General features: G+C 38.0%; 1 protein-coding gene across 2 annotated transcripts; it reads left to right on the top strand.

Annotated features, from left to right (window-relative positions):
• The first annotated feature begins 2,269 nt into the window (after positions 1-2,269).
• On the top strand, positions 2,270-11,805 carry LOC113666052 (2-(3-amino-3-carboxypropyl)histidine synthase subunit 2). 2 transcript variants are annotated; one of them, XM_089199859.1, is made up of 16 exons: positions 2,270-2,517; positions 3,085-3,197; positions 3,704-3,781; positions 4,131-4,273; positions 4,729-4,975; positions 6,183-6,300; positions 6,827-6,900; positions 7,027-7,094; positions 7,514-7,572; positions 8,135-8,245; positions 8,361-8,413; positions 8,524-8,576; positions 9,151-9,185; positions 10,649-10,736; positions 10,943-11,014; positions 11,180-11,805. In XM_089199859.1, the coding sequence occupies exons 1-16, from the start codon at positions 2,350-2,352 to the stop codon at positions 11,254-11,256; spliced, it is 1,557 nt and encodes a 518-aa protein (XP_089055985.1). In that variant the 5' UTR covers positions 2,270-2,349; the 3' UTR covers positions 11,257-11,805. The 2 variants fall into 2 exon arrangements, with proteins under 2 accessions (XP_089055985.1, XP_089055984.1); XM_089199858.1 differs by having other exon boundaries at positions 2,292-2,517; positions 11,477-11,805.
• Positions 11,806-13,700: the final 1,895 nt, after the last annotated feature.

Below are 13,700 nucleotides of genomic sequence, written 5' to 3'. Positions count from 1 at the left end.
AATGAAGCATAAACTTTATCCTCTCTTGACCATGTTACTCTGTCCCCTCGGGTGGCTCGTCTCCTCGTTATATATTTCCATTTGTTATATAGCTGGCAGCGTCCGTGGGCAAAACGAAGTAAATGCTATGTTCTGATTGGCTACCTGAGCGGGCAATGTGGGCCAGCTTGCCCGCTCGGTACTGCCCGCTTCGATCCCGCGCAAGAAGATAATTGCGTGGAGCGGTCTTAAAAGCTCGCAACTTTCGGACAATGCCGGCGATCAGGGGAGTCGCAAAAAGCGGCAGAAGACAGTCAATACAAAGAAAACATAAAAGACTCACATGGATTTACTGTACTGTAAACACAGGTGGCTTTCTTGAAAGAAACAAGTCATTCTTGATTCTTATTAAAGCGATTTTTTTGGCCATGTTGTTGTCCAAACTTGTTCGGTCAAGATGGGGGATTTTAGCCTCCTTCCTTTTTTTTTTTTTTCTGCGTTTCTATGAAACTCGATCTCCTTTTGGTCCATTGAACGTAAAAAAGAATTCGGCCAATAACCCAGCCACATTGACCGAGCAAGCGTGGTGAACAATGCATATATCTTTTATTGCTTCTATTGATTGCCATATTTTAAATGCACGAAAAGAGCAACTATAATTTTTATTAAACCAGGGAGAAATTAAAGATGATAAAGTATAGGCTCAATGACCTAAAGAAGAAATCATTTGTAATGTATCATTGTTACAACAGGAGCCCATTACTTGGGCTCCTGTCAAAGTAAATATTAAACCTCAAAATCTCTCAGCTGTCGCGAATTGTTGTGCTCACTCTGTTATTTTCACTCCCTGCGATCAGTTACAAGTGGGAGTGAAAGGGGACACTTGCCCAACCTGCACTTAACCCCCTTCGAAAATGTGGTCAATTTAGGGGGGGAGGGGAGGGAAGAGTTAGTCGGGAAATCGGCGTTGCTCTGATAAGAAGAAGGCGAGAACACAATGGACTGAAACTCAGGAATGACTTGCAAATTTTTGCAAATTGTCTCGCAACATGAGTTTTCGCGATGAATGATTTTCATTACCATTCGAGAATGATGATTTATGCACTACTTCAGAATTCTGTCTATGTAAGCGTTGACATGCTTAAGTTCTTCGCATAGTTCCGCTCTTTTCTTGTCTTTAACGAACAGCCCCCCTCTTCATTTATTTGAAGAGTCGTCATTTTTTTGCAGCAAACACGAGGTTAATAGAGGGAAATATTAGGAAAAATCCGGGAATAAGAGCTTTAACTTTTTGATTTAACCTAAAAAAAGTCTGTAAACGATGAGAACGACAAAGCTCTTGACACAACACTTCAAAATTCATAGAGGATCTTGTGATCTCGTGTTGTCAAGGCCGGATCACTGATTAGATCAGGGTCCGCGTTCTGCCCATTTACTGTCAACAGACAGCGAGAGGATCTCAGGTGCACTTCACTTGCTTGGCATAAAGCTGTCTGATCGAGCAATTTTATCATCAAGTTTCCTTTCGTTTTAAAGGTAATGAGAAAGAGTATTTTCAAGACAGCTTAAGAACTCGAGCGACTCACAATTTTTTAGAATTCGTTTGCTCGAAATTGTTTTGTGATTTTTCATTTCCAACCCTCTTGGTTACGTGCAACATTTCTTGATCGGTTCTATACCATTTCGAATCATGCATGATTTTCCGTTAATTTGAGCTCTATCTGGAACGGAACGATTTGTTTTGTTTTTTTTTTTTGCTCTACTCAAGTAAAAGATCACTGAAACATCGAGTTCAAAACAATTAGAGCACACACAAGAGCTTCTTTATTACAAGCAATGCTTGCGTGATATGTCAAAGCTAGAAATGTTTGTTGATTTTCTTCAAAGTCTAACGATTCTTCCGTGACTTTTAGTTAACAATTCGAAATTCAAACAGAAAGTCATGCAAAGTTTTTTTTAAGAACAGTCGCCTGCTGAGATAAGATAACAATACGTTACACATGAACATGAGAAATCGTGAAAAGTGCCTCTTAAAAATTGAAACCTGAAGACTTTTTCAGTAATTGTGCCTTTGGTGATAAAGTCGCGCTCTTCTCATGGGATCGCGTGACTTGCTAAGAAACCTGATTACATTAAAGAAGAATGCCGTATTTTTAAAGAATCTTGTGAAAATTGGTTTCAAGTCGTGTGCTCGATTGACAAATCATTGCATGGTTGCATGTCCAATGTGTTGTGAAGAATGCTATCTATGGTACGCTACCTACAACTAGGCGAAACTAGGCGACCTTCGATATGGCCGTCTGATTCAGATTAGGTCAGTGGCATGTTTTCCAAAATGATAGGTGCGTGGTGTAATAGACTAAAACCAAAATGGCGGACTCTAGTGTATCTGCGCTACAGTTTAGTGGTGGTGAAAAAGAAGTCATAGAAAGGACAGTAAATGTTACTAATGATACTGTTTTTAGTAAAAATAACAAAGAAGAATTTTATGAAATTTCGAGGTGCACAGATGTTATAAAGAGTCTTGGCTTTCAAAAGGTAAGTCTCTTCCTCAGTTCTGAGGCCACTTGCGTGTTTGTGTCCCAAACAAATTAAGTTAACACGCCCTTGCTCACTTCTTCATTTATTTTTTTTTCCATTTTTATTTTTTTCGTTGACTCTTTTTAACGAACATTCTCAGCTGAGTAAATGATGATCTTTTGTTGATCTTAGTACTTTCCAAGTCGTGTCTGAAAATTACATCAACAAGAAGTTAAAACAATTTGATCACAATAATGATATTCGCTGTCAGGAGTCAGTCTGATTTAGTTCCTCCCACTTTTGATCCGTTGTTTTTTTGGGAGCGTTTTGGAGAGTTTGCTGCAAGAAACTGGCCATGGACATATTTTTATTTTATTTTATGTGTTTTCCTCAATTTTCATCATCTGGTTCAATTTACAAGTAAATTTTTATCATTGTCATCATCATCATCATCATCATCATTATTGTTATTATTTTCATTTTTATTATTATTGCAATAGTTGCACATCATATTACAAGCTAAGATGCACATGCCATATTACAGAAAAAACTCAGTGTGCAATACACAGAATTTCATGTTTTCAGATTGCACTCCAGTTTCCAGACTCACTGTTAACCGATTCAGCTGCTGTTTCTTCATTGATTGAAAAGTTCACTGGAAAGAAAGTGTTTGTGTTAGCTGATACCTCATATGGAAGGTAAATTAGTTGCTTTGTATACCTCAACTTTGTCCTCTTGTTGTAGTAACAAACTGGAGGATAGACTGGATGACAAACAGTGATGTATAATCATTAGTTTCCCACAGGTTTTTAAAGTAATTTCAGATAGATTTGTCCCACATGTTTGCATCCTTGTTGCCAATTACTTCACATCACGAGATGATTACTTTGGGATATACCAACTGTGCAATCTTCCACAGGAAGCTTAGTGTAAAAGAGTATGGTGTGCAGACAACAGAAGAACTGTAAGCTTGTTAACAAGTGTAAGCCAGATAGTGACAATGAATGAGACCTTAAGCTTCCCTTGCCTAATTTATAACAAAATTTTTAACATGTAGAGAAGAAACTAAAAATCGGATCTTGGGAATTGAATAGTTCAGCAAGAAAAACAGAAAAAAAGTCACTTATTTTTTTCATGCATACTGTGCTAAGAATATTTTATGCCTTTGCACAGTAATTATTTGATTATTTGTTTTTGGCTTTAGTTGCTGTGTTGATGAAGTTGCTGCAGAACACATTGAGGCAGATCTTATCATTCATTATGGCAGAGCTTGTTTAAGCCAGTAAGTAAATGAAATAAAACTGCTAGGTGCATAACCTGAAATTATCCTACTATAGTGGCTGAAATGTATAGTAACTTGATGGCTAGCACACTGACTTAAGTTGCCTTTTTTTAATTAAGTTGTTGTTTGTTTTCAGTGACATGGGGCTTGTTGTTGTGACAAATATTCTAAATAAAATATAGCAAGATTTAAATAATTATGTATTTGAGGTGTTAAAAGAATATTATGAAAAACTTTTGTTTGGCCTGATTTAAAGCTTAAGTAGCCCCCCTTGAAAGAAGCATTCCATCTCCAACAAAAATTCTCAGAAGCGAAAGAAATTAATGGTTCATTTTGTGTCTGTGAACAGGACTCGGCGACTTCCTGTGTTGCATGTTTTTGGTAAATGGCCAATCAATGGTCAGAGTTGCTTGGAACAATTTGGACAATTATTTCCAGACACTGAAGTCAAAGTGATTGTGTTTTGTGATGTGGTGTACAGTCATTGTATGGGTAAGGAAAATGTATGATCATCACCTGAAATATTGTGTGGAAACAGCATCATCAAATGGATGTGGTGTGGCCAAGTGATCAGGGTGCTGGACTTGTAATCTGGTGGTCCTGGATTTAAACCATCCACCCTGCTACTCACTGGATTTGTTCTCAATTGCCCTGAGTTCAACTCTTCAGCCGCACTGTGTAAATAGCTAACTGGTCTACCTCCTGCCAGTTTAGATTTTCAAACACTTTATGTTTGTAATGTAACATTGACTCTGAAAAGCCCCATGGGGATGAGCCAATAGAGTATGTTTGTAAATATGTGGTAAATTTAGAGTCTAGTTTATAAGTCTACACACCATGTCATGTTGTCATCTTTTGGAAGAATTTGCTCTCAGGTTCTGGGAGTTAAGGGATTTAGGTGATACTATAGGCTTATGGCTGGGGTTTTTTCCTGTTTAATTTATTAGAAGAATTGCAGAATTCTATCAAAAGGAATTACCCTAATGTGGTATTCACAAAGCTCATCTGCTCCACATTTGATCAAGAGGGGGAACTATCTCAAGGTATTAAGCAAACTGTTGATGAGTTCAATTCCCAAGGCAAAACAATGGAAGAAACACCATTATCAGCTGAACCTTTGCAAACAGATGTTGAAATGACTTCACTTGAAGAACATGGGAATGTCCAGCATGATAACAATGGTTATTTTTGTAGGTGAGTTAAAAGTGATGATTTGTCAAAAGGAAAACTTTCCCAGAAGGACTTTGACACAGAAAGATAAACTTCCATTGCGAAATTCAAGAATATATGAGAATTCTTTTCTGTATTTGCCCCAGGGCATGCTTCTGGTTTCAACTTTTCTTTAAGATAAAGCTTTCAGTCCACAGTCATGAAAAACATATCTGGTTGAAAGACCTCTATTGTAGAAATAAAGAGTCCTCTACTGTAGTTGTTGCAAAGAATTGTCTAAGTTAAGTCCTAGAACATTCTATAGAACAGTCTAGAACCAGAAGTCATCCAGATGTGACCTTCTGGTATGAGAACATTCTCGAACATTCTATTTCTTATGTAATTATTCAAGTTTAGAAACCATGTTAACCTACTAAATTTATGTAATAGTGTAGTTTGATCGTTCGGGTGAGTGTAGTCTTGAGAAGGACTGTTGTCAGTAGTGGTGACTGACGTTTCGACAACCTGAGCGAAAGTCATAATCAGAGTCTATTGAAAGGTTGTTGTCAGTTGAATGTACTTAGTCCGGTTTGTGTACACTGATTGGTCAGTTTTGCCGTGATGTTATTGGCTGTAAAATTCAAGTGGCGTAGGTCAGTTGTGATTGGTTGGTTTGGATCCATTAGTGAAGTTAGGTTGTTCTGTTCGGTCTGTTTGTAATGTTAATGTTGTGGATGAGTCGTTTGTATGGTGCTGGTAGTGGTTGACACCTGTTGAGGGGAGTCTGTTCCAAGTTAGTAAACCAGCTTTCCAGGGTCAGTCTTTGAAAGTAGTTAGTGCTGTAGGTTAGGCATTGCGCAGAGTCCCAGTCAATAGTGTGGTTCATAAGTCGGTGATGTTCAGCAATGTGATTGTTGAACACATTGGCAGCCTTTCCTCATCGCTTATTTGTGTTCAGTCAGTCTAGTTGCAACTGAACACAAACGAGCTGTACTACTAAATTTAGTTCTTTAGAGAAGTTTCTAGATCCTTGGACTTTATGTATACAAGAGCGATAGTTTTGTTCAAAAGAGAGAAGTGTGAAGAAGCTTAGTGCTGTAAAGTCAAGAAGTCAACTACATGGAAATAAATCAGTTTGTTGCTGTTATGGATGACCCTGAATTTTGTCTGGGAACAACCATTGACATTGACATTCGTAACTGTAGTATTGTCAAGCATGGTTGGGGCTAATTTAATTTTTTTCCATTTTCAGGTTTGGACGTGAATTTAGTCTTCCTGCTGATACACAGTTGGAGGACTTTGCTGTATTTTACATTGGTGGTGAAAGTTTGTGTTTGCAGAATTTGATGATGACTTACAACAAATGTCAGGTATCATTTACAATGAATTTATGGAAACAAAGGCTACATAGGAGAAACTGTCTATCACAGCCTTCCCTCCCATCGGAATTTGCTGGCTCATTCTCTCATTGGGGTAAACTGCCAGCCACTGTTTGGGACATGAGTCTACACTCCTACTTGAACTTCTCTAATCCTTCTCAGAGGATCAAGGAGAGGAGTAAACAGCTGAAATGAGAGTCTAGCCTTACATTTCTCTTTACACTCTGGCCAGCACTCCTGGGGAAAGAGAGACTCTAGAAAAGTCTCACTGAATATTCAGCTGATATACTCCCCTGTTTTAAATGTAAAAGACTATGGATCCTGAATCCCTAAAGGATTTTATTGATCTTGTGACTTTCTTACTACAATTACCATTATCAACTTTGACGATCAAGTTATCTTCCCCTCCCTTCCACCTCAGCCCCCAAAATCATCAATTACTTGTGATACAGTAAACTCTATGCTGACTCAAGCTCCTCTTCAGTATTAATATAAGAACCACTCTTTCCTCTGATAGTTCTATTCATATGATCCTTGCACCAATATTGGCAGAAAAGAGACTCTGAATGTGAATAAAGCACTAATGAAAAGGTAAATGATAAATTCTGGCTTTCAAAAGATTCATTGGGATAGCATTTGAGCTTAAATGAAACTGTTCTTACATATGCTTTCACTGTCTATCAAGAAATCCTATATTTTATCGTCTCCTGTCCACAGATATTACATGATACAACGAGCCAAAGATGCACAGGTAGTTGGAATAGTGGTGGGAACATTAGGAGTGGGTAGGTAACAGTGCAATTGACTTATGATTACAGAGGACTTCAGGTTATCATCATTATGGTTAAATATTGAAGATGGCAACTAATAATTAGCTAGCTTTATTTGTGCAGCTAGGGTAGTCTTTGTTATTAAAATTATGTTTTGAGTGACTCGCCTTGGAAACCATGGTACATAATTATTGAAATTTTAAATTCTTGTAGTTAAAATGAAGACACAATCACAGGGGAGACTTTGATTTGGTATCTTTTAATTTAAACATCTGCCTTTGCAATAAATAATTATTCAAGAAAGCAGCTAAGGGATATTTTAGTGTGTTAAAACAGCATATAGAATAGTATACAGTTAATATATTATGGGTTGGAACCTTTTGTGTACCTTCCAAGTTAGTTTAAGATTTAAACATTTTAATTTGTTTTTTCAGCGGATTACTTAAGAGTTATTGAAAGACTGAAGCAAGTCATAAAGCTTGCAGGAAAAAAGGTAAGTAATTCTTGAGTGAATAAACAATTTAAGAAAAGTCCTCTGCCTGGGATGTACATTGAGCAAAGGAAAAACCATATGATATATTAACATTTATTGGTCTGGAGTTGCAGATATATAGGGGATATAATTTGAAAAACTCAATGACAAATTCTCACAGCTGAAATTAAAAGCATTGTGTTGAAGATGATTACTAGATAATTGACATTTATATATTGGAAGAGAAAGGGTCCATTTATTTTTCTGATATTTTTTAACTTATAGTGACCAGAGGGTCTTGTTATTTATTCTGGGTGGGATGCCTGTTCATCACAGGGTATCCAGGTTTCCTAGACAGTTTACTGGTACAGTGGGACTGATTTCATCTTACCCAAGAACACCATACAGCAAAAATGAACCTAACACCCTGGCTTACAAGTTTCAACCTGTCAGTCTACAGCCCAGAGTCCTATCAATTCATTCATCACATAGCCATTCCTTTTTTCAGAATCATAACATTGTTTACAATTATAAACAAGCATAATTAGAGTAGTGAAAATGATAATGCTCTATTTTATTTCAGTCCTATTTGTTTGTCATGGGAAAGCTTAATGTGGCAAAAATGGCCAACTTTATGGAGGTGGATGTGTTTGTGTTGGTGGCATGCCCTGAAAACACCCTGATTGACTCCCAGGTACAGCAAAAATTATTGATCCTCTTCTTTCAGTCCTCAAGTCTTTCAAAACTGCTAGAGTAATTAAAATTTTCAGTATTTCTTGTTAAATTTGTATCATTATTATGCCTTACAGGAGTTTTATAAACCAATAGTTACTCCTTTTGAAATGGAATTAGCCTGTTTGAGGTATGACAAGATTTAAGCCTTTACTTCATTATACAGATGATAGGCTCAGCCTTCAGGAAGTAATGTGCATTGTAAAAATACAGATGGTATGACATGTTTCTCATCCACAGGACTCGGGAGTGGACTGGAGACTATATAACAGACTTTAGGGAACTATTACCAGGTTTGTGTTTGAAACTTAGAATCTGGTTTCAACTTAAACTTCAAGTGCTTTAATTTCTATATTTAACACAAACAATGAACTGATCTTCGGTCTAAGATTGTACCAACAACATCTATATATCACTAATGAAAGATAGTACCTCTTTTCTTTGCAAAGTGATATCTTGAATTTAAATTTGACTTGGACGTCAGTCAAGATAGCTTGAGATTTGTGGGAGTGAGATTTTATTTTTTTATCTCAAGACACCACAATTTTATCATAATTAGGAAGGTTTTTGTGGTTGGCAATCCTTAGTCAGGAGTATTTGATTTATAGTCGCGCAAAAATAGTGGGCAATTTTCCTTCTAGCTTGCAAAAATATTCATCGTTAGCACTGCAAGTTACTGAAAGATATTGCATCGCAACATCTGGTGCATGTTTAAGAGAAGAGGGTAATTCTTCTTTAATTGTCAAGGAAAAAACCCTTCATTTGGTAACTTACAAAATAGCACGTGGAGGTTTGCAAGTTGCAAGCAAAATTATTCCTTGCTACCGGAGATGATCGGAAAGTTTTTTTTACTATTTACAAAAACAGGAGCCAGTGCTTCAGTTGAACTAGATGTAGAAGAGGTAAGTAAGACCCTCAATTGTCTTATAAAGTGGTATCGCATAAATCGGCAACTGCTTCGGGTTTGCTTTACTTCACTCTGTGATTGGTCGAGAAAAGAGAATTCTAACCACACTCTCAACTAGTGAATAACAAGACTGAAACCAATCGCGACTTAATGACTCGCATTTTCCTGGGTTTCAAACAGTTTTTCTTGGGTAATTATCATGATCAGTGCAGTTTGCGTTGGCTAATGATGATGATAACCTTTTCTCTAAATGGCCGTAGTGATTACTTTGGTTTTGGTGTTTCTACCCCGAGTTGAAAATTGTTCAAAGTGCAAACTGGGAAATCATATACTGTTAGAAATAATCTCCTAACACTCGTTATTTTGTTGTCTCTTTCTTTATTCACTCTCACTACTCAAGTTATTACAACGGGGACTAGCTCCGATCTCTCTAGGAAAGTGAGGGTCACCGCTTATAAAGGCGACACCTACGGAGCTGTCAATCTCTAACCTTCGTCATGCTTTCACACTTAACCAGCGAATCACGCTAAGCTACGCAGAGGGGTTCGCATACTAAGTAGATACTTTTGCGATGTTTTCGCTTTACGAAATGTCCTTCTAACTTCAATCTCTTGGTCTTACGGTCAAGTTCGGGTAAAACAAAAACAAGATTGACAAAATAAAAATTATAATAAACTCACGAACAGAATTAAAATCATACTTGAAAAGATATCTTAAGAGAAAATAGTCCTTGAGGGCTGTTGCATAACAGCAGAATAAACGCAAAGTTCGAAGGAGAAAGGTCGTACCCAAGGTACCGCCCCTAGAAGAGCTACGTGCTAGCCGTATAAGTTATCTGATTACAAATTCAGTGCGGAAGATGAAAAGTACTACATGTTTACACCTAAAGTCACCTCTAAGTAAAAGAGAGGTGTCGAGCGCGCTAAATTATACCTGTAAGATAAGACCGCTAAAAGGAATAAGAAATGTTTAACTGGCTTATTATTACCGAGTGGTTTGTGCTACTATATCATTTTCATTTATTTTCACGTTCAAATAAGTCAAAAATCACTAATAATGAAAATTCTTGCTAGATGCCGATTTTGTCTTTTAACAATACTACGAAGAGTCTCTTTTTCTCAGTATGTGCTGGTCCATAGAAATCGGCGAAAAAATATCAGGCAGTTTGACCCTAGCGCCTTGTGAATTCTGGGATGTGAGGTACCTTTCTTCCCATGCTAGAAGACAGACTGGTTGTTGTCCATTTGAGGATTTTTTCGAGAAACAAAATCAAAAACAAAAACAAATTGAAGACAGGCAACCAGCCTCAAGCGCTGAATGTGCGAGTAATAAGTCTTTAATCCGATTGGCTGAGGAGATGGTGCAATTTTTTCAACCAATTATAGAGCATATTGAGGCAGATCGTAAGCCATTATGGACAATCTTGAACAATTACTCACGAGTTGGTTTACTCCACAGAATATGGATGAATCCAGTGAGATCCCAGATGTCTCCCTAGTGACTGGGCATCTGAGACCCACTTATCGTTCATCAGAAGTGGACAGAGGTGTGTTTGTCGGCTATTAACTAAAGACCCACCGATAGAAAACTTTCAAGCAGAAGGGTCAATATGGGGACTTACAATCTTCGACATCTTTAGAACATCTTACTCGTTAGTGTTTTTTTGAATACAGCCAAGGTGCTGATATTATTTATGATTCGGACTGTTCAGAGGATGCAATGTTAAGTTTCATTTTAAATGATTATTATTAGGGAATTCTTCAAGGTCACTGGTTGAAAGGAATCAGGAAACAAGTTTGTCAACTCAACACCACAGTTCTGCAGGTTGGACTTGATTCTCGTCGTTAATGAGATGTTAACAATTTCTCTAGGAGCCTTCAATTCTTTTCTTATTTCCCTCCTATTATAATATTTTGTTGATTGGTCTTAAGAGAGAATTAGGGCATCTTCTTTTCTAGCCTACAAAATGGGTGTCTTTTGTGTTTTTAGGCCAGCGGAGATCAGGGCGCAAACGAGGAGAGTGGGAATCGCGCGTGGGAGTAGCGACTTCCTCCACTCACTCGTAACTCGCGATTCGTGCTCTCCTAGCTGATGTGATATGGTGCTAAACCAGCTCCAGCTACACGTCTCCACAGCACCAATGTTTTACAAAGATTTGTAGCGATTAAGAATGGAAATAATTTTCATTGATTGGTAAAAAGAATATGGAAAACAATTATCCATCATGTATTGTAAATTAATGTGTCATTAATCAGAAACTGATCCTTGCTAAAATCTCTGATTTAGCGGAGTACCTTGCATCAAGATCGTGGAGGGGACTAGAACAGAGGCTTGGTGAAACTCCTGTTACACAAGCAGTGGAAGGAAGGACGGGCATTGCAGCGGGGTACTTACATGAGAAGGGCCAAGATCAAGGCAGTCAGAAGGAACCCGTCCTGTGACTGACCAGTCCTTAAAGTACAAACCTATTAGGACACTATTCGCTTCTGTTCGTGACGATTACCAGCTTCTTCATCCGGAATGTGGAGCAAAAATCATATTATATTCTAATCACCTCGAAACGATTATAAAATATTTTGTAACTAATCTTAATAAACACAAACACAGCATCAGGAGCGGGTATCTCGTTTATTGATGCAGGATACAGCGAGCGTTACATCATAAAGAAAATACAGTAATGAATGAACACAAGAGCAAAGTTGAAAGGGATACCTTCGAGTGGCTCTTGCATAACTTACAAAATCTTAAATAGCTTAGTAGCCCCAGGGAATTCATCATGCCTACAAGCACGCCTAAAATGCTTCTACAGTTAACACAAATCATTCATGAGGAACATACTTCAGTGTCAGTAGCAAAACGTTACAAAATTTATCAGCTCTACAACCTGTTAAACGCTAATTGAGCGTCGACCAGACAATAGCCCTGTGATTTCCATTAAGTTTATTCCACGGAGAAATTTGGGCTTTGGAATGAGGCTAGCCCTGACTGCTTCAAGTTTTCGAAAGAAAAAATTGAAAAAAAAGAAGAACTAACTAGTGTAGAAACTGAGTTTGGTAAAAAAGAAAAATGAAATGGAAGAATGAAAATAGGGGTTGATTTTAGTTTTTGGCCCCCCCAAAGAGAGGGTATGTGGAGGCGCGGTGGCCTCATGGTCAGTGCGCTCGACTCCGGATCGGGTGGTCCGGGTTCGAGCCCTGGCCGAGGTCATTGTGTTGTGTTCTTAGGCAAGACACTTTACTCTCACAGCGCTTCTCTTCACCCAGGTGTACAAATGGGAACCAGCAAATGTGCTGGGGGTAACCCTGCGATGGACTAGCATCCCATCCAGGGGGGAGTAGCAATACTCCTTGCTGCTTCATGCTAAGAAAACCGGAGTTAAGCACCGGCCCCATGGGCCACTTGGGCGGTTGGGCCCGTATAAAGGCTTTTTTTAAAGGGAGGATATAGCAAAAAAAAAAAAAGAAAGAGAGAGAGAGAGGGTATCGATAAGGCATTGTTTTATAACAATCGAACTTAGTTACTTTGTTCTAACAGACCATAGCACTTTGTTACAAAAAACAGAAGATGTCATTAATTACACAACTGGTGAAGAGCCCCGATTTGTGTGATATTTACAAATTCCACGCCATAAGAGCGTCCCACCATTACGTAGAACCCTAAAAGACGGATAGCAGCTGATTTCCAAAACAAACGCTCGTTGCAACGGACGTTTTCTATTGCGGGCACTCTCATGCAGTCTCGACCTCTTCCGCATAGATGGAGTTTATAACTGCATTTCGACAAGAAGATCTTGAAGCCGAATCAATGCAGATGGTATTTTTGTTGAGGGACACGTTATTTACACTGTCATTTTCACTAATACCACTATTACTATGATCATTATCATTCTCTATCTCACCACTATCACTTTTGTTATCATTGTTATTGTCATTATCATTTCCATTATTATTGTCATTATTTTTATGTATGTATACATATATATATATATAATTGTTATTACAATTATAATAATAATAATAATAATAATTATTATTATTATTATTATTATTATTATTATTATTTGCCATTCATCTGAGATATGATCGGCATATAAGCGACACCCCGTCTCTCTTATGCGTATGGATATTTTTTTGATGTAGATCACGCCATGGTATGCAGACGTGGGGGCTTCATTATTCAAAGACATAAAGAGTTGCGTGATTTAGAAGCCGAAATGCTAAAGATGGTGTGCAATGATGTCCAAATTGAACCGGTACTTCAGGAGATAAACGGAGAAGTGCTGACACCTGGTACGAACAGAGCAGCGGATGCTCAGCTCGACAAGGCTCCGCCTTTTTTGATGTCAGGATGTGTTACCCGAATGCAAAGTCTCATGGAGTCCTTTGAACTTTTATCAACCAAGAAGGGAGAGAATTACAGTACTACAATGTCATGGATTCGCACTTAAGTTTCATTCGCCCTCCTGAGGTCTGCGCTGCTATGCATGAGAGGCTCACGATGTACGCGAAGA

The sequence above is a fragment of the Pocillopora damicornis genome, chromosome 3, assembly GCF_964200805.1.
Source record: "Pocillopora damicornis chromosome 3, jaPocDami1.2, whole genome shotgun sequence".
Lineage (NCBI taxonomy): Eukaryota > Metazoa > Cnidaria > Anthozoa > Scleractinia > Pocilloporidae > Pocillopora > Pocillopora damicornis.
This window is presented reverse-complemented; position numbering and strand designations above follow the sequence as displayed.